The sequence below is a fragment of the Euwallacea similis genome, chromosome 17 (genome assembly GCF_039881205.1).
Source record: "Euwallacea similis isolate ESF13 chromosome 17, ESF131.1, whole genome shotgun sequence".
In the NCBI taxonomy this organism is placed as follows: domain Eukaryota; kingdom Metazoa; phylum Arthropoda; class Insecta; order Coleoptera; family Curculionidae; genus Euwallacea; species Euwallacea similis.
In genome coordinates this window covers 573,096-600,902 of record NC_089625.1, presented here as the reverse complement: position 1 = coordinate 600,902, position 27,807 = coordinate 573,096, and the positions used below count along the sequence as shown (strand labels likewise).

At 34.6% G+C, this 27,807-nt stretch overlaps 3 protein-coding genes across 3 annotated transcripts; 2 read left to right on the top strand and 1 right to left on the bottom strand.

Moving 5' to 3' along the window:
* Positions 1 to 775: 775 nt before the first annotated feature.
* On the bottom strand, positions 776 to 6,279 carry Sec24CD (Secretory 24CD). Its single transcript, XM_066398100.1, has 2 exons — positions 5,737 to 6,279; positions 776 to 4,456 (listed from the first exon to the last, which is right to left on the bottom strand). Exons 1-2 carry the CDS (start codon positions 6,155 to 6,157, stop codon positions 1,392 to 1,394), a joined length of 3,486 nt encoding a protein of 1,161 aa, XP_066254197.1. The 5' UTR covers positions 6,158 to 6,279; the 3' UTR covers positions 776 to 1,391.
* Positions 6,280 to 7,233: 954 nt separating this feature from the next.
* On the top strand, positions 7,234 to 10,296 carry Dcps (Decapping enzyme, scavenger). The gene is made up of 4 exons (XM_066398338.1): positions 7,234 to 7,625; positions 7,680 to 7,825; positions 7,965 to 8,186; positions 10,003 to 10,296. The coding sequence occupies exons 1-4, from the start codon at positions 7,286 to 7,288 to the stop codon at positions 10,294 to 10,296; spliced, it is 1,002 nt and encodes a 333-aa protein (XP_066254435.1). The 5' UTR covers positions 7,234 to 7,285.
* Positions 10,277 to 11,394, top strand: LOC136414360 (uncharacterized). The gene has a single exon (XM_066398337.1). The coding sequence runs from the start codon at positions 10,277 to 10,279 to the stop codon at positions 11,369 to 11,371; it is 1,095 nt and encodes a 364-aa protein (XP_066254434.1). The 3' UTR covers positions 11,372 to 11,394.
* Positions 11,395 to 27,807: the final 16,413 nt, after the last annotated feature.

Here is a 27,807-nt window from a genome sequence, read left to right as displayed (position 1 = left end):
ATCTCCACATACATTATATATACAGAGTGGCTACACTATTGCAGATATTGATCAGGAAGAAAACTGATTACTTCAACTACATTTTAAAATAGTGAGCGTTATGTAGCGTTTTCCAAACATTTTTATTGATTTAAACACATTTCATAGATACAACACCCTGTATATTTTTATTTCAATAAATAAGGCTTTTCATGCTCAATTCAAATATATGTATCTTGCCACGTTTATTTTGATGTAGGCCAATTTTTCATAACGAAAATAATAATGAGATATCCACTCTTTAAATAAAAGCATTGTACAGCCAAAAGAACACTTTTTAGCAAATAATTGCGTCGAGACGGTAACTCTAGGTAATTAGTTATTTTAGTTACTGAAAAAACATCGATTGAAACATGTAGAGTTTCAAAGAAACTACAAAGAACAATCGCAAAAGTTATATAACATTAAATTAATAAACTTGTAAAAGCAATCCACTCCTGGAAAGCGTCTGTTCAATATGTGGAGGACGGAGTATTTTGAATCGAGCAGGGTTAGAGCAATCACTTTCAAAAAAGTATCTAACTCAGAAAATCTGAAGCTGGACGAAAAAGACATCATCATTATTTGATTTTGACCTTCTCTGTCGCGACGAAGAGGATTTCTGTTCTCAAAAATAAATTTAAGAAATTGAGTACTAACGAGTCGAAATCGTATTAAACGACGAATTGATAGGGCAAAAATTTAAGTTCTTCTAGTAGATGTAGGTATCTACAAAGAGAATCAACTAGTCCAATAAAATAAAATATATTTGTTTTTTAGAAAAAGTAGTACATATATACAAAACATAATAACTAATATAACTATAAACATAAACTTGATGTTAACTTGAAAAGAGTTTCAGGAAATGAAAAACCAAATTTCTAGTATAAATAAGAACCTACAATTTAAACCCTTTTCATCACTTTACTACGTCTCTTCGAAAATCTCACGAACTTAAAAACAACAAAATTTACGAATTTACAGAATTGTGGGCATTGTAACGCGGTTTGCAGATCGTCTCATCTGCTTTTCTGTTTGTAGTTTTCAGAGAGAAAAGCAATACCGGAATAAATATGATTGAATGTTCGTTATAAAAAATCAGATCCTAGAGACACCGGCGGGTTTGATTTTAGAATTAGATTTTCCTAATATTTCAGTTATTTCAATATTTCCTATATTGTGATTGCTAATAAACATACACTTTAATTGCAATATCAGACAACTTAAAGAAAGACAGCTAAGATACTTAATGTCTTTGACGCTAGATAAAATTCGCCTGATGGTTGATCTTTGCACATAACAGAAATATAAGCCCAACCACTAACATATTCGTTTTAATCCTCTATTGTCCCTTCCTTAACTAATATTTAAAACTAGCTTAGCAACGACCTAATTTCCTTATGCATATGACACAGAAAGTCTACATAGCTCGCCGAACCGTCCGTACCGCGATCCTCCACTAAGAAGTGTTTGAACACGGGCTCTAGTTTCTCCCTTTGCCGTACTATAGTCAATCTCATGAATCTATGTCTTTCTATCCTTATATCATCTATTATCTTCCGTACTGCCAATGAGAGGGGGTTGTCCAACTCTGGAATGGACGGTCTCTCAATATCGATCTGAATCGCTGAAGGCGCCCCAAAGACATTCTGCACAAACTCCGGGCTGGCCCCAAGTCCCACCCAAAGGAACATATGAATGCCATTATCCAGAATGTACACTCCTTGCTCGTTCATTTTCTCTACGGTGCAACGAATGGGCGCTGGCGTTTCTAGTGGGTTTGTAGACAAGTCAATTTCGTGCACTGGTATTAGCCTTGGGTAGAAATGATTAACAGAAGACAATACATCCATGGTCAACACGACTTGCATGGCGAATGCTCTGTCGTCGATTGTCATGTCAGAACCACCGGAAAGAGCATCGCTTTTCAAGAGACAGTTAACATACAGTGGAAGCAGTTTCATGCATTCAGGAAGTATTAGTTGCCCGGCGCTGCTAGGAGTAGCGCAGTTTTTCCTATAAGTGGCCAAAATCTGAGCTCCTCTGTTTACCAATGCATCCTTCACAGCCTTAGGACTGCTATCTAGCAGCCGGTATGTGGCTTGCTTGGCCATAAAATTAATTAAAGTGTCCAAGTCACAGCTTCTATACAAATCAGCCATTTGAGAACAAGTCTTCAAGGATAAGTTCATAATCCTCAACCTTCTTTGCCCTGAACAAGCCGTATACAGCAGAGCTGCTTGAATGTATACTCCTTCCTCTTCAGATAATTTGTCGTCGTGCTTGATTTCAATGGCGAGTCCTTTGTCGCAATCCAAAGCGGCCAGTTCCATATCGGTGGTGTTTGACATATAGAAGTATCCGTAGAAATCGGTGGGCCTTATTCCGGTAGATGTCCTAACTCTCATAACGCTGTCAAAAGCTATAGGTCTGCTGATGTCGGTTATTATGTCGTTAACTAATCGATCACCATCAATGTCTGCTTGAAAGTAGGTGTACTTGAACACTTCCCCTCCGGTCAGTCTGGAAACTTGACTGATTGTTGCTAGGTCTATGTAAGAATTGTTGAATATGAAGAAATCTACAGAGCAACCAGAAGCCACGCAGTCCTGTCCAAGCTGATTGTATGCTTGAGTCTGGGGAGTCAAAACTGTCTTTTCTTTGTCAGTTCCCAGCAGTTTTCTATCGTCCCTATTTCTCAGTTTACCCGGACATTCTGCGGTGGGTAAAGTTGAGTGAAACACCATTAATTTTCCAACAGTTTCTGAAGCTTTCAAAGCTTCCAGTCCTGCTAAAATGGCAGGCAATAGTACAATCTCGGTTTCCTTAGTCTCCGCAAACATTGTGGGAATCTGCTCCATTAAAGCATCGATTACAGCCTCAGACTCTTGAGGAGTGGATAAGAATCCATCTAAAAGGGGCATGAACATTTCTTGAGTGTCTCCGACGACCATCATTTGAGGCCCGGCCAAGGTACCCTTTATATTGTAAAAGTGCACGGAGCTGTTGTATGTGATGAAACCTACTCTCATATTGCTCTTGTCCTGACCTTGATCTACAGGTAAGTTTTGGATAATTTCCTTCATTCTAGAGCATATAAGGGACACAAGGCCAGATTTGATGTTGTTATATGAGACGTCTATAAGGAAGATCACGGCCGGGGGTTTGGGCAACATGTTATTTCGGCAGTAATCAGCCGTTGCCACAAATTCGTAAGTACCAAGCACTAATTCTGGCCGTTCATATTTGTCCAGGCGTTGGCCAGTATGGTCTAAATGCTGAAAATACTCAGCAGGGACATCAGTGGTGGCTTTGCAAAACAAACACTGAAATCGTCTACCAGAATCAATGAACTGCATGAAAGGGCACATGTAGGCTTTACATCTAATACACCGCACAGGCCCGAGCTCCCCAAAATTAACTATTGGAGGCTGATACTCGTCTTTTTCCAAGCGGGCCATGGGGCTAATAACCAAACTAAAAGGAACCGCGGTTTGCTTCATAATATCCTGGGAAATCGGCACATTGTACATGGTGGAACGTATGTACCTAGGACTGGCGTTTCCTTGATCTTGTACCACAAAATTAGTGGTAACCAATGGAGGCACAAGTCCTTTCTGATTTGTCACAAACACCCCGCTCCTGGTCTTTTGATCGTCCTGGATTACCTGTATAGGGCTAGGCATCTGATCGGGATCTAATCGCTTCTGTTGCTGAGCAGGCTGAGAATAACCTCCAGCAATCCCTGGTTGTCCCATCGGAGGATATCCTGGAGGTCCTTGCTGCATGGGCCTCTGTTGTTGCTGCATGTAATTCTGGTTATTCAGAGGTGGAGGCATTTGAGGGCCAGGCCTCGCTCCACTTAAAGACATGTTTTGCATCTGATTAGCCATGTGACTGGTTGAATCAATATGTCCTGGTTGCATTGGGGGACCTTGACCCACTAATGGAGGCATGCGATTGGAAAGAGGAGGCATTTGACCTTGAGGGGGCATCTGACTAGGCAAAGGTGGCATTTGACCTTGGTGAGGTGGTATTTGACCTTGATTAGGTGGTATTTGGCCTTGATGAGGTGGCATTTGACCTTGGTGAGGTGGCAGTTGACCTTGAACATGTGGTATTTGTCCTTGTGCCGGTATATGACTTTGAGGTGGTAACATCTGTCCTGGCATAGGAGGTCTAGATTGCATGTTGTTTTGAATTGGAGGTCCTGGTAGTATTTGTGACCCAGGTGGTATTATCACTGGCATTGAGGGAGGCTGACCAGGCATTGGTGGCATGCCAGGAACATGTTGGCCCGCTAGGGATGATGGGATTTGACCAGTTCGTGGAGGCACACCTTGTTGAGGAAGCGGTGGCATTTGAGGTTGTTGCTGTATTGGTTTCTGGGGCATCTGGGGTGGCAAACTTGATGGTGTGCTTGCATTTGGGTATTGCCCTGTGAATAAAACAAAGAATAAATTGTATATGGTTAAAAAAAAGTTTAAGGAAAACTTCCATATTTTTGTGTGTGAATATTTCTGCTCAGACAAAAAGTAAGACTTTTAAGTACAAATTTTTCTACAATAATTAAACCAAAATTATTAATTAGTGTTAGTTATTAGTAATATATATTAGTAATAATAGTTATTATTAATATATAAATTAAAATGTATATATTAAGGAAATAGCATCAAAAATATCCTATGCAATTGAATATGGACCAGGTCAATTAAGACCTGATTTGATTATTCCTAAATGGAATTGAAAACAGCAAAATTTAGTTTCTATAATATCTTTTGGAAATAAATTAAAAAATATAATACTTCTCAGTTAAGAGTGTAACATTAGAGTCCATCAATAAGATTTATAAAACAATACAAAATTAGATTCTATATTTAAATACAAGGCTATCTACATCTATAACATTAAATTTTAATGAAAAAATACATAATTATAGTAGGAATTTTTCTATCCATAAATTTTATTAGTTAAATTTGTCGAAAATTATTTGAAACTCCAAAAACCCAAGTTGGTTAAATTGTAATGAAGTTAAGTTTTAATAAAAAAATCAAAGATTTTTTTGAGAATTTTAATCAAAAAAGAAAAATATTTAATTATATTAAATTAACCTAATACAAATTTATAATAAACACAATGAGATAAGATAATGAAACATAGAGGAAAATTTATTATGAAATGAATTCATTTGGTATCTAAAGTATTTTCGACAAAATCACAATTTCTCACAATTTAATCAAACTGTGGTGAATTCAAAATTAAAAGTTAGAAATTAAATGAAATAAAAATGAATTTGAAGTGGATAAGAATAATTACTTTAAGATCTAATACCTCTACTGACATTAAACTACACCATTTGCCTCAATAAAAAAAGTATTTACAAAAACTACCTGTTAGGCACTAAAACCTGGAGTTTACTTGAACAGAAGATTTATTTTTTAAGAGAAATAGTGGAAGTTTGGAATTTTTAGCATTCATACAAAATTAGATATAATAGATATGAAGAAATTAATGAAATTGCAAAATGGATGTTTGCTTGGTGGTTATTAAACTGAAGTGAATGGCTAAAAAATTAAATTGAGCATTAAACCAAAAGATAAAACAAATAATAAAAGATGAATATAATTGCAAAATTAAGACTAAGAATTAACTTCTCTCCTCCACTTATAACTATAAGGATTAAACTACTTATCAAAAGTAAGTAGTAAATCTACTTACCGGGTTTTTGTGGTACCATCTGTGGACCTCCTCCAATAAACTGAGAAGGTTGTGGACCTGGTGGACCTAATCCAGGCCTAGCTTGGGGTGAAGGGTTATTTGCTAAATGTTCATTATTTCCTAAATATGGTGATTGTGGTAGTGGAGGCGCATTCCCTTTTATAAACTGTTGTCCATTTTGTTGTGGAATATTAGGTAGATAAGTGTGCAGTACAGATGGGTTCCCAGCAAGAGTGCCTCTGGCCATGTCTTGGCCAGGGGGTGCATTAGATGACCCAAAATTGGGACTGGGAGAACTCACTGGTGGTGGACCATTTTTTGTTGGGGGTCCAATTGGGACGTTGGGGTTGGGCCTAGACGGGAACCCGTTGGATGGAGGATTGAAGCTGTTTTGGGGAGGCGGTAGGTGCGTGGAATTCATAATTTCCCGCAGAAAAACGCCACTTAAACCTTTCTTTCTGCTGTTAACAAAAATTCAACTAGAACAGGAACAACTCATTCGTGCCACGTAAGGTTACACATAAGGGAAAATGGGAACTATCACTGTCAAAGATGACAGAACCTTTAAAACGTAAACAATTACAAAGGGGCTTTCTTATTGCAATTTTTTTGGTATGAGAGGAAATGGTATGGGTTCTAGAGGTTCTGTTTTTAGTACAAATTGTGCTCCTCAACTACATTTACAATAGTTGTTAATTAAGATTAATGGTAGTGACAATGATAATATAGATTGCATTTCCATTTTGTCTGGTCGTTTTTTCCCAAGTAAGTCTGGTTCTGGTAGCGGTTAATAACAATTTTATGAAAAACTTAAAATCTATTCAAATTAATTTTGGTGTGGTGACGTATTGATAATAGCAATTTCAAAAAGAATTCCGCCGGTTCTGTTTTTTTTGTTTTGTTTATTGTGTTACTTTTGTAAGTGATTTTTTTGTTGTTCCCGATGAAAGTAGATCCATGGTAAGTCCATCCGGACTATCAAAAATAGTAATAAATATATACGCAGAATACGGGTCCAGACTTTCTATATACATATAATTTTAATTATTTCATTCTAAGCACATTATTTTTTAATTATGCCTAAATAAAACTTGGATGTCATAAAACTTTGATCAGATGGGATCTTCTTGATTAGCATGTTTAACTATGTGAAAATGATCTCTATTATCTAAAATAAAAATTAGAAGATTAATTTCAAAAAATGCCGTTAATGGACAATAAAAAAACTTTACTGGTTTTGTTGCCGATAAATCCCGGATAGACGACGTATGATCTGTAGATACTTGCAATTAAATTTATTTTTCGAACTTGGGGCAATGCTATCTTTCAATATCACGTCAATTTCTCTTTTCATGGTACGAAACTTTTTGGATATTCTCAATTTCATTGTTGACACACCCATTCTTATTATTTCGAAAAATGTAGAAATCCCCATCTTTCGGGAAAATGGGACTAGAACGTTTTACACTAACTTCAGGACAGTTGCATAAAGCTTTTCTTTTCTGCGGCTATATTAATGAATATTTTCTAAACGTGCAACCTCAAAACAATGGCCGCTGTTGAAGTTGAAAACGGTGATGCTATACCGAACAAAAGGCAGAAATTAGATGAGAATTCATCAGATTCTATCCATTGTTCTCTCAAAGACTTATCTGCCTTTAAACTAAAAACGATTTTACATAATAATACTACACGAAAAACGGTTTGCTTACAAGGAACCTTCGAATCTAAGAAGGGAAACGCATTGGTGATACTGGAAAAAACTGCTTTTGCGGGGGAAAATTTAATTCCTGAGAGTGAATATTTTACAGAACGGAGCCTATTGTCTAAAGTTTTCCATAATGATGCATATGGAGATTATAAGTACTTTCCAGTACCTGAATTAAACAGTGAGTAGAAATGTATCTGATTCAACAGTTATTAAGGCTTAGTTACATTTTTAGCTATAAAAACAACTATAATTCATCCCGCCACAGATAAACATATTCTCAAATATTCTATACAGCAAAGTTATATGGTGGATGAAACACCTGAGATTTATAACAGTGTAATTTTGCCTCATATTACAAAGGACAAATTTGATCTTCAAGTAAGTACCCATTTATATTTTTAGTTATAATTAATTTTCCAATATTTCATATATTGTATGGATGCAATTTATGCAAATTTGTATAATCATAATTTCTTAGTTCGATCATTGTTCCTATTGTTGCCAATTTTTATTTTAGTGGGTTTACAACATATTAGAGCATAAGTCAGAGAGTGATAGGATTCTTATTGAAGATGCTGACCCTGTAGATGGTTTTGTAACAGTTCCTGACCTCAAGTGGAATGGAGAACTTGATACTTTATATTTCTTAGCAATATGCAATAGAAGAGACCTGAAGTCCTTACGTGATTTAACTGGTGATCATCTTCCATTGCTTAAGAATATCCAAACAAAAACAAAGGTAAGTAAAGATTTTTTAACTGTTGCGTCGTAAATGTTGAATGTTGTGTGAATTCTCATTTGTAGCTCTGTAGTTGGGAAAATAAAAACAAAAATATTTTCAAAATATTCATAATAATAATATTTTAAGCACATAGTCTATCTTAATCTGATATTGAAAGAATCAAAACAAATTATTTAGTAAGAATTGACCACTAATAAGAAAAAAACAATGTATTGATGCATTATTTGAGTATAATATAGATGCAGAGTTACCTTCAAGCAACTCTGTCAATCTGAGAACCAATAGACCTATACATAGATACTAACATATTGTTATGGGAAATTGATGATTTGTAAATAATCTCCCCTCCTTTTTTTGGGATATTCCTGGAGTATTTTCTAAACCAGCAGTATTTTATAAAAGCAAGTTTGGGTTATCTTATGCTATGTCCCATATGCTAAAAATCAATCTGCATAACCTTGTTGAAACTGTTTATTATAGCTTGTTCAATATTAACAAACTTAACTAACAATTATTTAATGAAAAATTTTAAACATTTTGTGAAAATATAGTATGTTTAGAAAACATTTGGATTTTTCCTTCTATTAATCCATCTATTAATTGCAGACCTATTTAAGGATAAATTGCAAAATGTTTTAGCCAATAAAATAAGTTTGTAAAATATTATACAGGGTGCCCATTTCTGCATTTTAACCATGGAGATCTCGGTTATTATAAAAGATATGAACTTAGTAAAATTGGGGTAAAGTTGCGTCTTCGGGAAGATAAAAATATGCTGATGAGAAACTTTAAAATTTTTCAAAAGTTGCCAAGATTTTTGGAAAAAACTGAAATTTTGATTTTTTGTTTTTATTTTTTTAGTGAAAACCGATAGAGTTGTAAATTTTTAACCAATACATTATTAGGACACTTTTTCACGAGGAATTTAAAAATGTTACCAGAATTCTCAAAACATTATTTAAAAGCTACGACACTCAACTTTGTTATTTCTTATGGCCGTCATATTGGATTTTTTACATTTTTGTATTCAGCTATTTTTTCTGATTTAAACCATGTGTGACATAATAATAAAGTTCCAGTATATCATGTTTCTCTTCATTAGAAATAGACATTTTTGCGCAATTTAGACGAATCCCTTTAATGAGGTACTGATATCTAGTTTTTTTTTCGCCATATTGATTCCATAGCACATTATGCAAATTCTTTTCCTTTCATTTTCATCTTTAATTTTAATCTGAATCATATTGTGTCGCACATCATTTAAATCAGAAAAAATAGCTTAATCCAAAAATGCAAAAATCCAATATGGCGGCCATAAGGAATAACAAAGTTGGGTGTCGTAACTTTTAAACAAAGAATGCCTTGAAAATTCTAGTAATATTTTCAAATTCTTTTTGAAAAAGTGTCCTAATAATGTACTGGTTAAAAATATCCAACTCTATCCGTTTTCGCTAAAAAAATAAAAACAAAAAAATCAATATTTCAGTTTTTTCCAAAAATTTCGGCGACCTTTGAAAAATCTTTAAATTTTTCAGTGGCATATTTTTGTCCACCCTAAGACGCAATTTTACCCCAATTTAACCGACTTTGTGTCTCTTATAATAACCGAGATCCCTATGGTTAAGTTGCAGAAACGGACCTCCTGTATATGTATAATTAAATTTTGTTGAATAACGATTGAATTGCATAAATTTAATTGAAATGAAAAAAAATTATTATAATTTTTTTGAATTAAAATACTTTCTATTATTGCATATTTTAGCTTAGAAACAAAACATTTCTGGTAATTTCATGAAACCTTTTTTTATTCCAGGAAGCAATCCAAACAAAATACGATCTGGACAGCTCCCAACTACGAATTTATCTACACTATCAACCGTCTTTCTACCATCTGCACGTTCATTTCACCTATTTACGACACGAGGCACCAGGAATCCTAGCTGAAAGAGCACACCTTTTAGCCACTGTGATCAGCAACTTAGAACTAATGTCTGATTATTATCAGAAAGTGACAATTCCTTTTGTTGTGCGAGAAAACGATGGGTGGTTTTCTAAATTTGAAGAAAAAGGTATATTGAAAAAGCAGAATGGAAAATCGGTTGTATAGCTCAGTGGTTATTGAACTAAGACCTAAGCTGAGAAGCGCCAACGTTTTTATTGTTTTGAAGGAGGATTGTCCTGAAACAACCAGCATTAGCTTAAGTGAAAACAATTTTAGTGTAAGTTTAAGTGGTAATAAGCAGTTTTCGACGTGTTTGCAAGACTTTAAGGCAGAGGCTTCAACCTTGTCGTCATTGAAAATCTCAAAAAAGTACATCTCTTTTAGATTCTTCACTTCCCACTCAAATTCGGGCAGCTTTAAAACTGAACTTATCGAAAACACTTCAAGTAGCGACAAATCTGAACGTTTTAACGATATTCAACCTAACATTTCTTACACTATTGCCTGCGTTAATTGCCAAAGAAATTTATGTTCGTCTACTTTAACATTTCGTAGAGTTTTGCCCCTACCTGAAACTCTAGACCAAGGTGAATGGTTCTGTCATGCACATGCCTCAAATCAAATACAAGCTAACGATTTGGAACCCACTGCAAATGACTTCTTTTATACTGCCTGTTACATGCATCTTAGCAAGAATAGTATAAAAAATTTTCTGTCGAAAAACGAAGTTGTGGCTTGTAAATTTTGCCTTAATTGGTTAGGGATTCATAGTCAAAGTTCCACTCTAAGGTTGTGGTTTAATACAGTAACAATTACTGACACTGGAGGAACCGTTATTCAGACAAAAGGTTTGTCAGATGTGTTTGTGACAATTGCAAATCTCTTCCGAAATAGCTTATTTAACTCCTTGCGGACAGTCTTTCGGTATAGAAAGTCGAATGGTGCCAGCAATTTTCTGCTGTTGTGGGTTTTAGAGAAACAACTTAAAATTAGTTTTAGTGACAAAGACGCATTAGATAAAGAGGTGGAGGTGGCTAAAGCATTGTTTAAGTTTCTCGAAAGCGAGAAACATGAAGTGTTGGAACAGTGGTTGAATGACCAGACTGTCGAGTTGGTCGATGTCTCGAAAAATATGATGCTGGAAGTGTTAAAACATTTATATAAATGTCATGAGCTCTTTCCTGCTGAGTTCGCAAAGTCCAATGGTTTTTTGGTATCCTATTTGTTTATGTATGAATAAAGTGACAGTATCTAATTTGAAAATTATTTTTGGTTATATTCCCCCCTTATTGCTCTTATTATACAGGATGTTCATTTGAAAATTTATCGACTATATCTTTTTTTGGAAGAAAAAACTTGAAATACGTAAATAATATTTTACTAAATACCAGCGTGACATAAAAAATTTTAATACTCACCCGTGTTATTTTGATAGGCATGCGGTGAAATTTATTACTGCATACACACGACAAACTGCTACTTTCAGCAACTGAATGCATGGGGTAAAGCCATTTTGCTGCGCGTTCGTAGGAAAAATAATTGTAAAAAAAAACATTAAAAACGGGAATTTATGGTATGTTTCAACGTTTCAACTTTAAATCTCGATCCGATACAATTGCAGATAAATGACAAATTTAACTTTATACCGGATTCAATCACTCAGTCATGTTACACTTAAGATAAGTTCAAATTCTATTCTGAAACACTATACGAATTCAATTCTATCGTTCAATAAGTTGAATTGTTTAAAATTATGGAGGGTATTCAAATTGTTATCATCTAAAAAGAAAGAAATAGAGTATAGTAAAGGGAAAAAGTTTTTCATGTATAAAGGATTAGCTTCCTAAAGTTTTGCTTAAATGATTTTTTTGTTGTTTCGGTAGAAAAGGGCACTCTGTATATTACAATGAACGTTAAATAAAAATCATTAATAATAAAAAACAGAATTTGAAATATATTTTTTGTTACAAATGCATAAACTGTGTCGATTTAACAGCCAATAGCTAAATATCAAAGCTAAGCTAGTCATTATCAAAGCAATATGTAGGCATTCTAAAATGTGCTAATTTTAAAAGCAAAATATATTATCTGTATTGGCCAGCATCTAATACCATAATCCAAACTGCGAATTAAGTGATCCTTCCTTTGCTGACCCAACCTGAAGAATAAGTACTTAGATAATTAAGAGTATGATTGAGGGCATCTACATATATAGGGTGTTTCTGAGTAGATGGTAAAAAATTTTAATGGTTGAATCTTGAGCCAAATTTAAGACGAAAAGTTCATATAAATACGTGACAAAAGTGCTTCGTTTTCGATTTACAGGGTGTTAAAAAAACGTTTAAATATTTAAGGGGCATATAGTGCGAACGAAAACAAGTAAAAACGTCTTAATAAACATGGATCCGCAAATGAATCGTTTTCGAAATAAAAGCGATAGTCTCCTTTCTTTGTGAAAAGTGTTCATCAGGAAGTCAAGGTATACAGTATATTTTGCTTGTTTACATTTTTAACAGAAACATTTACTTTATCAAACAGTAAAAGTTTTCGTTTTGCAATGCCATATTCAAATGCTGAATTGACTGATATGGTTTTCATGTATAGTCGTTCCAATGGGAATGCTTTGGAAGCACGTCGCTTGTACAACGACGCTTTTCCCAATCGTCAAATACCTTCGCACGTGATGTTTGGAAACGTTTACCAACGGCTGAGGGACAGTGGCTCCTTTGTAAAATGTGCTTATGACAGTGGACGTCCAAGGACTGTTTGTACGCCGGAGGTTGAAGAACAAATTACGGAAATGGTAGATGAAAATCCCGAAATTAATGTGAGAAGAATTTCGGATGGACTAGGCGTAAGTTATCTTCTTATTTGAAGAACTCTCCACTAACAACTCCTGCATCCGCATCCGTACCATATCCAACGGGTACAAGCTCTTACTTCCCCTGACTATCAAGCAAGAATGATATTCTCTCAATGATTTATAAGGAGTGCTGCTGAATACCCAAATTTTGCTTCTAACATCCTTTTCACTGATGAAACCGGTTTTACTAAAGATAGGATTTTCAATTATCACAATAATCACGTTTGGTCGGATGAAAATCCACATGCTGCTCGCGAATTTAGACATCAACAGCGTTTCACTCTGAATAGGTATGCATTTTAAGCGACCAATTATTAGGACTAGTTGTTTTGTCACAACGTTTAACAGGTCCTGTATACCTTGACTTCCTGATGAACACTTTGACCGCCCTTTTGGAAGATGTACCTTTAAATCTAAGATTGAATATTTGGTTTATGCAAGATAGGGCATCGCTTCATTTTATGCTCGCTGTTAGGGAACACTTAAACGAAACATTTCAAAGGAGATGGATAGGCCGAGGAGGTCTTATTGTATAACTTGCTAGATCTCTTGATCTAAACCCCTTAGACTTTTGTATTTAGGGTTACCTACAAAGTTTAGTATACACGACACCTGTAAATAATCCCGATGAATTGTGGCAACGAATTGAACAATGTTGTTAAACAATTCGACAACAACCGGGCTTTTTTCTTGTGTCATCTTGTGTCGAAATACAAGGAGGACATATCGAACATCTATTTGTCTTTTTGTCTTTTTGTATTAATTATTTTCGATGAAAAAAACTGTACAAAGAAAAGAGACTTTCGCTTTTATTTCGAAAACAGTTCATTTGTGGACCCATGTTTATTGAAACTTTTTTACTTGTTTTCGTTAGCACTATATGCCCCTTAAATATTTAAACGTTTTTTTTAACACCCTGTAGATCGAAGACGAAGCATTTTTGGACATGTCTTTATATGAACTTTTTGTTTTAAATTTGGCTCAGGATTCACCCATTAAAATTTTTATCATCTATTCAGAAACACCCCATATAACATTTTTAGCTTCTAAGCATAGATCCAATATTTGAATTCAGCAACTAATTAATTATGCTATTGCGATTCATTGAAACTCAACGGTACACATAAATTTGAATTGATGTATGTCGACTTTAATATTGCAGCTAAGAATTATGGCAAAGTATGAAAGCGATTAAATTTGGAACGAGTTTAAACCAAGAAGTAAGTAGGTTTTTATTTTTACATTATAGCTATACGAGGAAGTCATGGATTTCAGCATCATATCATTGTTTTGGCGTAATATTTTTGTTTTAAATAGGGACGAATTGGTCGCCTAACAAGTGGCAAAGCTGTCTTTTACTAAAGAATGTTTGTATTAAAAGAAGTTGTACAAGTCAAACACTCAAACTGTACAATACTATAGGCAAACTCAATACTAGTTGTTTTATACAGTGCGCGTCAAAATAAGTAGTCCGTATCTACAAAGGCGCTCCGAAATGTAAACAGATATGGAGGACAACGAGTAAGACCTGTCAAAATTCTGTTAATTGATTGGCTGCGAATATGAGTTGTTTTATTTCACATTTGTCATCAGAGGGCGAATCGATTTTTGAAATGGCCAATTATAAAGCTCAAAATACTACTATTTGACGTAAAGTTGACAGCTGAATAAATTTGAAAGGCTAATAGGTCGTAACAGGTTCATGGTTTTAGTGATTACTCCTTGTTATGAAAGGATTTTTTAAATAATTTACCGGGTGACCATTAAAAAAACTCGTAGTAAGTGGTGAATCATAAACGTAGGACATTGATTAAGCCATTTAAACATAAATTTCCCAATTTAAACATACAAATAAAATATCTGTGATAATACAGACAACAGGTGAATTTATCCAAGACGTGCATTTGATATTTAATAACAAGAATCTCGAAAGCCGAATAACAAATTTCGAAAACAAATTGTTTCGTCACCGAGTCAGGGTCGACGGATAACTATAATTCTATTACCAAATTAAACCGGCACATTGAAGTTCTTGAACATTAATATAAGGGAAACCTGAAAGGTTTTATTAGGTAGATGCATGGGCCGACTCCTGCTTATGTTACATTTAGCCATCATAACGTTGAAGAAGGCGGGCGGAAGTGTCACCAGGTAAATCTCACACTATCCGGTCGACAGACGACCCGACCGGGTGTCTTAGGAAGATTTCATCTCGTAAAGAAAAAAAAACTTACTTTCAGTTAGTACTTTTGAACACCTTACACCTGAACGATACGTAACTTTGCTGGCCGCTAAGAAGAGATTTGAGAGCGAAAGTTTGGTTCTCAAGGAGGACAATTTTTCGCATGGACTCTAAAAATGATAAAAGAGGTAAAGTTTATATTTAACTATCTGGTTTTAAGCGTGAGACATTTTATCACCATGGGAGGACTATACTCTTACGTTTCCTTATTTGTTCTAGTACTCAATAGCATTTCAAATATGGTATATGGCACGCAGGCATGTCGTTTAGTAGATTTAAATTGGTACCTATTCATCTTCATATATGTAAGTCTCCTTTACTTTAGTTATAATGGCACCATTTAAGTTTCATTTCGTTCCTACGCACTTTACAATTCGTTATTCTTGAATTTGATAATAATTTTAATGTAAACTCCATGACAAACAATCTTATTAAATTGAGCCCTAGATCCAGCAAGAGGCGACTGCTATGCTACATCAATCGTGCTCTATGGAGCCCAGGTATGGGAGGAGGCGACGAGTTTCCAATGCTACAGGAAAATGCTGGAAAAAGTAAAGAGAAGACTAACTCTCTTGACTAGGAGCGCTTATTAAACGGCACTGTCAATTGCACTGGAGGCTCTGGCAGGATTGCCGCCAACTGATTTTCTAGTAGAGGAACGTTCTGACATGTATGGAAACGACAGTAAAAGGAAGCAGGAAGTCAGAGAAAGATTAACGGACCAAGGTTGGATAAAGGTTTCCATTCCGAATTTGAGGTCATGGATAGAGTGCAAGTGGGGAGAGGCGGACTATTACTTTAGCCAGATGTTCACGGGACTTAGAGTTTTCTGTTGGTATTTAAACAGGATCGGTAAATTGCAGACTGACGAGTGTTGGTTCTGTGGGAAATTTGATAACCTAAAACACACGATATTTGGATGTCAAAAATTTGTCGGTCTGAGGAAAAAACTCATTAACACTTGCATAGAGGAATTTGGCAAGGAATCCTGTGCGAAAATGCTATTGAAATCAGAGAAACACTGGGACGCTATTGGAGGATGTCTGGAGGCAGTGACGAAAATATAGATGAAGGAAGAAGGGATTCGCAAACAGCAGCAGAGATGTTGAGAAATAAAAAAGCATATGTATACAGGGTGTAACAAATTTGAGTCTATGTATGGGAATTTCGGAAATGGTAAGAGATACTATGTCGGTTAAATGGAGGTAAAGTTCTGTATTTTGACGCTCTACAATAATTCATTTGCAAATTTTAATATATCCGAACATTTTCGGAAATATAAAAAAAAACGAAAATTTGGATTTTCGTTTTTGTCAAAAAACTCAAAAGCCACTATTCGGAGAAAGCTGATAATGAAACATTATTAGAGCACTTTTTGTCTGGCTTTCTACTGTTGTGATTGGTATTTTTACTCGACGATTGGTTTTTGAGATATCATGTACTACTTTGGATTTTTTTATAGGTGTCATCTTGGATTTTTACAAAATTGGAAATTACATGAAATTTCCTTTTCAGTCATGTATTATATTTTAGTATTTTAGTGGTTTTTATATGAATAAAAATAAAAGAAAAAACGTTTGTTGATTTGATATGGCAACGTAATTCAAGGCTTCTTAGATGGAAATGTTTTTTAAATTTTAATTTATATAAATTCCACTAAAATATTGGAACTGGGAAGAGAAAGAAAATTTCATGGAGATGCCAAATTTGTAAAACTCCGAGTTGGCGCCCATAAGAAAATTCAAAGTAGTTTATGATATTTCAAAAACCAATCGCCGAGTAAAAATACCAATTACAACAGTAGAAAGTCAGACAAAAAGTGCTCTAATAATATTTCATTATCAGCTCTCTCCGAATAATGGCTTTTGAGTTTTTTGACAAAAACGAAAATCCAAATTTTTAGTTTTTATCAGACATTCCCGAAAGTATTTGGATTTTAAAAAATTCGCAAATGAATTATTGTTGAGCGTCAAAATAAGCAAACTTTGCCTTCTTTTAACCGACTTTGTATCTCTTACCGTTTCTGAGATTCCCATACATAAACTAGAATTTGTTACACTCTGCATATCATTTCTCTTCTGAAATGCTGCCTAACGGTGATCCCAGAATGAAAATGGAGTGAAGAGCGGAATGGGTGTTTAGTGGATATCCTCTCTGTTCTCCCAGTGCGAATCCCCTGTTTGAGGGTTGAGCAACAGCAATAACATTAAAGGCCCCCGGTTAGTGCTTAACACATTAACCTTACCCGCTATAAAAGAAATAATTATTTTAAACATAGTCAATAACATTTTAACACATTTTTACCATCTCTACTATTTTGGCAAAGTAAATGACATGGCCTGCTGATTTTTAATGTTTCAGGTTGGTAATGTTACGGAAAAATTTGATTATATGCATATTAATGTGCGTACATGGTCTTCGATTACCGTTCTTTTCTACATTTGGTCGCTAACAGGAACTTTGATGTCGCTGGCTTAACTGGGACCTGGCTTAATGATCAGGTACCTAGGGATATCTGCAAAATTATTGACTGTGACCTGAGCAAGGCTGATCATTGGGGCAGAGGTAAGGGTGAAGCATTGTTTGTTAATAATTGCTTTAAATATAAGATCATTCTGATTCATCTTTAAATGCATCGGAACAGCTATGGATTAGTGGGAAAGTTGATGGAAAACGGATTTGTCTAAAATTAATATACCGTCCTTCAGAAGAAAATACATACATCGCAAATGTCTAGGGATGTTACTTTGTAATGTTTTTTTTTTAAGTTAAAAATAAATTGTGGCTCTTAATATGAAATAAAACAATTTGAAGCCAAAGAAGGGTTTTAAGGAATAGTGGTCACTTTGAGAACCGTCACCATCTGTGTTTGAACGCCTACGTGAAGCATGGAGAACTATCCCTCAAGATTTGTTGGATGATTTAATTTTAAGTATGCCCAGCAGGTGTCGGACAGTAATAAATGCCAGAGGGGCACACACGAGATATTCATTTTAATTTCTTGTTCTTTTTACAATATTTGAAAAGAATACTGCTTGAATTAATTTTATATGACAGGAAATTATTTTTTGTTTCATCCTGTTTTTCTTTGGGGCGCTAATAAATCTAAGTTTTCTTGTTGTAACTAATAAAGAAATAGACATTTTTATTAATGTATTAAAAATAATCAGTTTCATAATTGTTAATTATTTATTTTTTTAAACGTATAAAATATCCCTAGACACATGCGATGTGTATATCTTTAATTGTGATCTTGAAACTTCAATTACTACCTTCTTCTCTGCTTTTGGTCTGGTTTTGTTTGGGGGAGACTTAATTACTGTAGTAAAAAAATATACTGCACTTTCACAAGGGGTAACTGAGATAATTAATGACCTTGCACGTGTCATTATAGTTAGCTGCATATTGATTGATATTATTATTACTTCTTGTGTTGATCGTGTATGTAGGTAGCCTTTTGGGGATTGCATCCTATTCTTGGGGCATAGATTGTTCTAAATGATGACTTCACGTGAATTTCTAATATACATTGACTTTCAAAAAAACCGCAACACCAAGAAGAACACGTCGTATGTATGTGTTTGAAATTTTGGTATGATGTTAGATTTGTAAAGAGTAAGAAGTTATTAAAATTTCGAGTTTATTCTTAGTTATCTTACAAAGTTTATTATAACATCTTAATGCGATATGAAGTTTTTCTTTACTTGTTTATCTGTGACGACTATCCTTTTTGCAACTTTTTCTAAAGGTAGATAGCGATAAAGGTATTATTATTTGTATTACATTTAACGTTTGATAGTGCAAAATGCCTTGTGTTCGCCAAAATGCAGTTTATCGCCAATTAACTCCCTTTGAAAGGTTAAGAATTGTTGGCATGCATGAAGCAGGTTTATCTATCCGCGACATTGCATGAAGATTGGGTAGAAACGCATCAACTGTGTTAAGAGCTCGAAGAGATTGGTCTAACGAAGGCTTAGTAAATCGTCATCGTGGTAGTGGTAGCCCAAGAATGACATACCAAGGAGGAGATCGGCGATTTCGTTGTTCAGCGCCTGGCGTCCCGTTTGAAACAACCTTGTCTTTTAGTGCTAACTGGGTAGCCACTCTAAATCGAAGAATCTCCTTTAGTACGATCTATCGTAGAATTCAAAATTTCGGAATAAATTTATATCGTCCTATGCGTCGGCTTTCATTAACACAAAACCACGGGGTGTCCCGACTGAAGTAGTGTCGTCTGAGGATACAATGGGTGAATGAGTGAAGAAAGATCATCTTCAGTTATGAGAGTTGATTTTGTTTATGGCGATTAGCTGGACGGTTACTTGTTAGAAGGCGTAGAGGAGAGCGATTGAATTTGAACTTTGTGGAAAGGCGCTGTTCTGGTTTAACACCAGGTGTCATGGTTTGGGGTGCCATCTAGTATGGTAGTCGGTCTCCTCTTGTTGTCATTTATAATCGATTAAATGCTCAGAGGTACATTAATAGTGTTTTAGAACCGGTTCTTGTACCAAACATGCGCGACCACATGTAGCCAACGTTACTTTGAGGTATGTATGTGGAAACCCAAAATTTGGGTATTTTGCCTTGGCCGGTTCGATCTCCAGATTTATCCCTAATAGTATGGGATATAATGAGTCGGAGACTTCAACATTTAGCTCGTCCTTTAGAGACCATAAATGAACTGCACGAGCAGGTACAGGTTGCCGGGGATACAATATCGCAGGAAGATATTGATAATTTAATTTTAAGCATGCCACGTTGCTTACAGGAGTGTATTAATTTTTTATTCATAAAAATTTTCTTTTGATATTTTGATCGTTTTTATCTATCACCCAACCTAACGTCATGACAAAATTTTAAACGTGTATGATGTGTTCTTCTTGGTGTTGCGGTCTTTTTAAAAGACAGTTTATTTGTTCTTTGCATAGTCTTATTCTCAATTCATCAAAAACGTAGTTGAGAATAATTCGCAGTTGGTAGGGAACAAGTCAATAATCAAGCCATCTATGAGAATTTAGGCATCTGCTTTGGTATACTGATTTGAAATTCTAGTTTTGCAGAAGGGTTACGAAAATGTTGAGAATTTAATCTTCTACCAGGTTTATCTCAGCAAGGGTATGAGGCTGGAACTGTACTAGCCAGATCTTATTCAGAGGGACTGAGTTAGGCTGCAAAGACTGGTTAATTCTTGCCTGAAATTTTTCTTTAGAGTTGGAGAATATGAACATATAATACCAATTTATGTGCAATTTGGTTTAAATTGGACAAGGCGTACCTTTTGAACTTGGGTATCATAATGTATAAGATGGAAATTCCATGACCTTCATTATCTTTATCATATGCTATTTAAAAGAAATCACAGGAAAAATTTTGCACCTAGGAAGCGTCATGACTACATTATCATTTGTCACAGAACTGCCTTGTATGGAACATCATTTTCATATAGTACCGCTAAATTGGACAATTCCCTGCCTATAAGTATTAAAACTTAACTTTCAGGTAATACATATAAATTGCATTACCGAGTACCTGTTAACTATTATATTTATAGCTCATCAATTAGCATTGTTTTTGGGTTTGTAAGTGATTAGTTTAGTTTTGTTTAGTTAGAAGGTGAACGAACCATTAACGTGCACTGTATAAAAGAAATCTAAACACAAACGAAGCCTAATTTTACGGTTGCTACTTTAATACAGCTCTTTAATTCGAGATCTCTAACATTATTGATGACGCAAACGGGGACATTTTGCATTTTTAAACTAAGTTCGTACGAGTTATTGAATCATATGTTAGTACCTCATTAGCTGAAAGTTGGAACACTTAAATCCAACCATAACTTTAGGCTTCTTGTTTTAAACTGTAATACAAAAATTATGTCGTCACTCGTCAGGGTTTAAAAACAAATTAAGCAGATTCAGCAGAGCAATTAGAAAAAACGTGTGTGTGTTTATGTACACAACAAAGTACACTTTTCTACGCTAATGCGAAAAAGTAAAATTAACTTTTTTTCGTTTTCCGTAATCTGTGAAATCACTCTTGTAAAAACTCGCGGTATAATTAAATTCACGAATTCACAAACTATTAGTGAATGTTGCTAGATGAAACAATCATAATTTAAAAAAAAACGGTGGTCTGACAAGACAGGCTTAAGAGACTAGCCTAATCAGAAAATATATGCACCTCCTTGAAAAAAGTCAATGATGACACTTTTTTCGGAAACAGTATCGAAGTACATATGCACGTACATTATTGCTGAAGCTATTGAATATCTTTTCTAATTAAAATATTTGGTTCATGTCCTTTTAGCATTAGTGCTTATCAATCTGAAAGTAATATCTAGTAAGAGTAAAATTAGCATTTAGTACAGTACTTTCAAAGAATTCGATTTAAAAAGAAAAACTGCAACATCCTGAAGCTAAAATTTGAGCCTTTATGGACATACGTTTATTTGAAATACTTCATTAAGGAACATCTTGTATATAATGAATGCCATTTAACAAAACGTAAATTTGATATGCAACCCGTTTTTAGACAATCCTATATAAAAATTTTAAATTTTTAGATAAACTACTACTGCTACTTAATTGATTAGCCTTATCTTTTGTATTTAACTTTTTTTTTCATAAATTGGGTGCATATTTTTATCCCTTCATATTTTTAACCGACAGCATCGAACAGCCAAATACACTTGGATTCTTCGGGTTCCTATCATTTTTACTATGGGGGCTGCCTGGATTAGACTACATTACACAATTTTTGCTAAATCAAAAGAGAGCGATTGGCTTTTCTTTATTAGAATTTACTCCTGATGAAATCATGGTATTTCATTTTCCCCAGAAAGCCAAAAGAGTTATATTAACATGTACTATGCGCCACGATGAACCAGTCGACAAAAACACAAAGAACTTGGATACCATTTTATTTTGTACTTCGACAAAGTTAAATATCGGATCATTGCATGCAGCAGAAATGTACCAATTACTGTTGCTCATACAATATGGAGATGGCCAATGACCATATTTTTGGACAGCGGTGATAATTTACGATCGGCGGTAAGTCTATATCTCATGTTATATTTTTGAATCAACTGACCAGAAACTTGTATACTTCACACATCTGGAGACGAACATACCATTCCAATGCGTCTCATCAGATTTAAAATATCTATTTCGCTAGCAACATCCCTGGTACACTTGTGGTGCACGTAATTTAGGTCAGGTGCTGATTGTGAGTACCTGATTTACTTCCTTACTTGTTCCTTTTTAATTGTTAATAATTAGTTTATTTATAGGTGTATTATAATTTGGTGGTTGTCATAGATAGGTCTGGCAAACCACCAATTATTATTACTTTTTAGAATATTTGCGAATAGTTACTTTTTGTCAAATTAGTTTATTTAAGTAGTTGTCAAGATTAAATAAAAACAGTTCTTTACTATATTCGCGATCGTCAACATCTTTTAACCAAAAGGACAAATGGTGACCCCGATAGAACTCAACGCATCAACCCTCTAGAACACAAGCTATCTCATCCAATCATACCACGTTCTAGAACGATCCAGCCAGAAGCTAACATCATCGAGCCCTCTATGGACCAAGAAGCTCGAATCTTTATTAAAGCTCTACCATTTAGTAGAACAGATCCAGAATTGTGGTTTTCTCAATTGGAATCACAATTTTTTATCAATGGAGTGACTTCAGACGCCTTGAAATTCCACACTACTATCGGAATTATGGACACAGAAAGTTTGATTTGTGTTAGAGATCTAGTTATTAAACCTCCCATGAACAACAAATTCCAAACCCTTCGTCGCAAAGTATTGGATGCCCTCGTAGAATCACAAGAAAAAAAGTATAAGAAACTTTTCTCGCAACTCCAACTCGGAGACAAAAAGCCTTCCATACTTCTATCCGAAATGAACAGCTTGGGAGGTTCTTCATTTCAAGAAGAGATGTTGAGAATCCTTTGGATGCAAAGATTACCTCACAATATGCAGACCATTTTAACGGAATGTTCCTTCTCATTATCAGAAGTGGCGAATTTAGCCGATAAAATTGCTGATATAGAGTTTTCCAAATCAAGTTAGAGATATGCACAAGCAGTCTCAATGAAATCAACAAAAATACATCCCCAGAAGAATTCAAGCACATCACGAAACGTTTGGAAAAATTAGAGAGGCAAATCAGATCCCATTCAAAATTAAGATCTTCTAAATTTTGAAGCAATTCACCCAGCAAAGATCTTCAAAATTCTTCATGGTGCTGGTACCATCAAAATTACCAAGAAAAAGCTCGCAAGTGTATGTCTGCTTGTGACTACAAGAAGGAAAACTAACAATCGCGTCGTCGTGGGCAGCAGACGGCGCGGGTACAAAAGACTGCCAAGTGAAGATCACTATGAACACCAATGAAGATAGACAAACAAACATTAATATAATTAGTCACAGGTTAGTTATCAAAGACCATTTAACTGATATTAATTTCCTTATAGATACTGGTTCTGATGTTTCGTTCTTACCCAAATCTTTTCAAATACAACAAATCAATCTTAATACACCTTATTTGCGGCCAACAACACATGTATTTCCACCTTCGGGGCCATGACTCTTACAGTTAGTTTAGGTTCCGAAGAACATTTACATGAAATTTTATTGTGGCACAAACAAATCACGAGATTATTGGAGTTGATTTTCTTCACTATTTTAACATAATACTAGATTTGGGCAATAAACGAATTATCGATAGCACAACTAATCTGGCAAACAATGGTAAAATTTCTTGTCTTTCTACATCATCAGTTCATGCAAATATTTTGACATTTTGGTTCAATTTCCAGAAATTACAAAATTCTCATCTACTCCCTCATCACTAAAACATAGAACCTCTCACACTATTTTCACAGAAGGTTTTCCCATCTCTTCGAAACCTAAACGCCTTTCAGCAGAAAAACTTAAATTGGCAAAACAAGAAATTCAACACCTCATTAACTTAGGTATTTGTCGTCCTTCAAATAGTCCTTGGGCCAACCCTCTCCATATGGTTTCCAAGAAAAACTCTTCCGATTGGCGACCGGTTGAAGACTATCGCAGACTCAGCTCAATTACTGTGATAGACAAATATCCAGTCCCCAATTTACATGACTTTTCTTATTTTCTCGAAGGAAAAACAATTTTTTCCACGATTGACCTCATCAGAGCATATCATCAAATCCCAGTTGAAGAAGAATCCATTCCAAAAACAGCCATAATCACACCTTTTGGATTGTTCGAATTTACAAGGATGCAATTTGGATTGAAAAACGCAGCACAATCATTCCAATGCTTCATCAATGAAATACTTGGAGATTTGCATTTCTGTTTTTCATATATAGATGATATCCTAATTGCATCAACAAACGAAGCTCAGCGCAAAGAACATCTCAAAACAATTTTCGAACGTCTCCATCAATATGGGTTGACAATAAACCTAAACAAATGTGTTTTTAGCGAACATCAAGTTCTATTTCTCGGATACAAAGTTTCTGAAAAGGGTTCTTCCCCCCTTCTCGAAAAGGTATCCACCATTTCAAACTATCCTCTTCCTAAATCAATTTCAGATCTCAGACGTTTTCTAGGAATGCTCAATTTTTATTGTAAATGCTTACCTCACGCTGCACATCACCAAAGTGTTCTTCATGACTTACATAAAAACTATAAGAAAAATGACAAAACACCAATTAAGTGGACTAACGAAACTGTGAATGCTTTCAATGAATGTAAGTACGATTTAGCAAACACTGCTACATTAAATCACCTCAGTTCATCAGCCCCACTCTCTTTAACAGTAGATGCATCAGATTTTGCTATGGGAGCAGTTGTAAAACAAATGGTAAATTCCTCATGGAAACCCTTAAGTTTCTTTTCTAAGAAATTTTCAAAAGCTCAATGTAATTACAGTACTTACGATCGCGAATTACTTGCACTGTATTCAGCAATTAAGCATTTTCGTAATTTTCTTGAAGGAAGACCTTTCACAATTTACACAGACCACAAACCACTCATTTATGCATTCATTCAAAAATCTGATAAAGCATCTCCTAGACAAATGAGACATTTAGATTTCATTTCACAATTTTCAACACTTTTCAATACTTCACATAAGTAGAAAAGACAATATTGTAGTAGATACTCTATCTAGAATTAAAACCATTTCCTTTCCGAATTCCATAGATTACGATGAAATAGCAAAAGCTCAAACAACAGACCCAGAATTTCAACACATTTTTAGAAATCCTCAACTTACATCACTTACCTTAAAACAATTTCAAGTTCCTAATACACAAAATTTGATTTACTGAGACGATAGTAACTCTAGAATTCGCCCATTCATACCGAAACATTTTCGACAAGCTATATTTAATAAATTTCATCATCTTTCCCATCCAGGTATTAAAGGTACCACAAAACTTATTTCATCCCGTTTCGTTTGGCTTTCAATGAATAAAAATATCCGAGAATGGACTCGTTGTTGTATTAACTGTCAAAAAGCCAAAATTCATAAACACACTGTTACCCCATTCAAACAAATTCAAATTCCGGATTCCAGATTCCATGATATTCACATTGATATAATAGGTCCTTTACCTCCCTCAAATGGTTTTACTTATTGTCTTACAGTTGTTGATAGATTTTCTTGTTGGGCAGAGGCTTATCCCATGACCAATATATCATCAGAAACCGTTGCTAATTGCTTTTATAGCAATTGGATTTGTCGCTTTGGCGCCCCTATTAAAATTTTTACAAATCAAGGTCGTCAATTCGAAAGCTTTCTTTTCCACTCCTTAACCCAAATTTTAGGCTGTAAACGTGCCCGTTCTTCTCCTTACCATCCGATAACAAATGGCAAAGTAGAAAGATGGCATCGAACATTAAAAGCAGCTATCAAAGCTTATGCAACTGAACGCTGGACACAAATCTTACCTACTATCTTACTCAGATTACGTTCTACCTTACGAGAAGAGATAGGAGTATCTCCTGCTGAAATGTTGTACGGTACAACGTTAAGACTACCAAGTGAATTTTTCCAGGACAGCAACCTGACCCTGACCATCCTTCTTCTTTTGTACAAACTCTCAAACAAAAAATGCAATCTCTTCAACCAGTTCCAACTACCTATCATTCTAACAGAAAATGTTTTATAACTCCTGAATTAAACACTTGTACACATGTTTTTCTTCGGAATGATACCATAAAAAAACCTCTTCAACCTCCGTATGAAGGTCCCTTTCTTGTTAAAAATCGTGAAGACAAATATTTTACAATTGTTGTCAGAGATAAGGAAGTGAATATTTCCAAGGATAGGTTAAAACCTGCATTTTTAATTTCACAAGATCCAAAAATTACTAATCAATTCGATTCTCTTATCAAACAACCAATCATCCATCACCATAAAAAGAAGAAAGATAAAACCGTACGTTTTGCTAATGTATAAATTATTAATCATAATTAAATTATATTTTTATATTGTAACAACTAACACCCCTAACATTATACCTCCGTTATTGGGAGGGGAGTATTGTGGTGCACGTAATTTTGGTCAGGTGCTGATTGTGAGTACCTGATTTATTTCCTTACTTGTTCCTTTTTAATTGTTAATAATTAGTTTATTTATAGGTGTATTATAATTTGGTGGTTGTCATAGATAGGTCTGGCAAACCACCAATTATTATTACTTTTTAGAATATTTGCGAATAGTTACTTTTTGTCAAATTAGTTTATTTAAGTAGTTGTCAAGATTAAATAAAAACAGTTCTTTACTATATTCGTGATCGTCACATCTTTTAACCAAAAGGACACACTGTATGGCAATTAAAGCGTGTTAATATTTAATACCAGAATTAAAAGAAACTGACAGTGTTGAGAAGTTCAAATAAAATCCTCAAAATTCCTAAAAATATTTTTACTATATGGCTGATATTACATATTTGCTTTCTTTCTTATTGTTAAGATTAATTATTCAATTTTTTTAGTTAACTGAGTTCTGGTTTTTATTGAATTCTACATTTTTTTAAATCTTATGCGTTACGTGCGTTTTTCCATTTAGTTTGATATTTGCTTACACACACGTTAGTGGTTTTTGTCGGAAATAAAGATATGATAATGCTGATGACAAAGTTTGTAACTTTTTCGGATCTCGACTCAGCTACTGATGACCGGAAAAGATGTTCAATTTGTCCTAACAAAAAGGACAGAAAAACGAACTATGTATGTTCAGAGTACCAAATGTCTGTTTCCAATGTTGTTTTGAAATATGCATAGGTGTAAGGGATAATTTTGCATTTTGGAATTTTCGTAGTTATAAAATTGTATTTTCAATTCCAATACATAAATACATGATTAACAAACAATGGAGATTTTTTTAAATGAAAATTTAATCAAACGACTTAAATAGTACATAGGTAACGAATAATTAGTTATAGTAGTTAAGGGCTAGATTGACAATATTTAATCTGAATACTGGAACAAAATGTATGAAGTATAATATTTTTTAAACAACCAGTCATTTTGAGTCTGCCTTTGTTTTTATAATCACTG

Bases quoted from the DNA above. Each gene is read 5' to 3' on its own strand.
- Sec24CD (XM_066398100.1), bottom strand. From the start codon at position 6,157: ATGAATTCCACGCACCTACCGCCTCCCCAAAACAGCTTCAATCCTCCA. The intron at 4,457-5,736 runs GTAAGTAGATTT...TTTTATTCACAG, and splicing joins GATGGTACCACAAAAACCCG to GGCAATACCCAAATGCAAGC.
- Dcps (XM_066398338.1), top strand. From the start codon at position 7,286: ATGGCCGCTGTTGAAGTTGAAAACGGTGATGCTATACCGAACAAAAGG. The intron at 7,626-7,679 runs GTGAGTAGAAAT...TTACATTTTTAG, and splicing joins TCCAGTACCTGAATTAAACA to CTATAAAAACAACTATAATT. The intron at 7,826-7,964 runs GTAAGTACCCAT...TTTTTATTTTAG, and splicing joins AGGACAAATTTGATCTTCAA to TGGGTTTACAACATATTAGA.
- LOC136414360 (XM_066398337.1), top strand. From the start codon at position 10,277: ATGGAAAATCGGTTGTATAGCTCAGTGGTTATTGAACTAAGACCTAAG.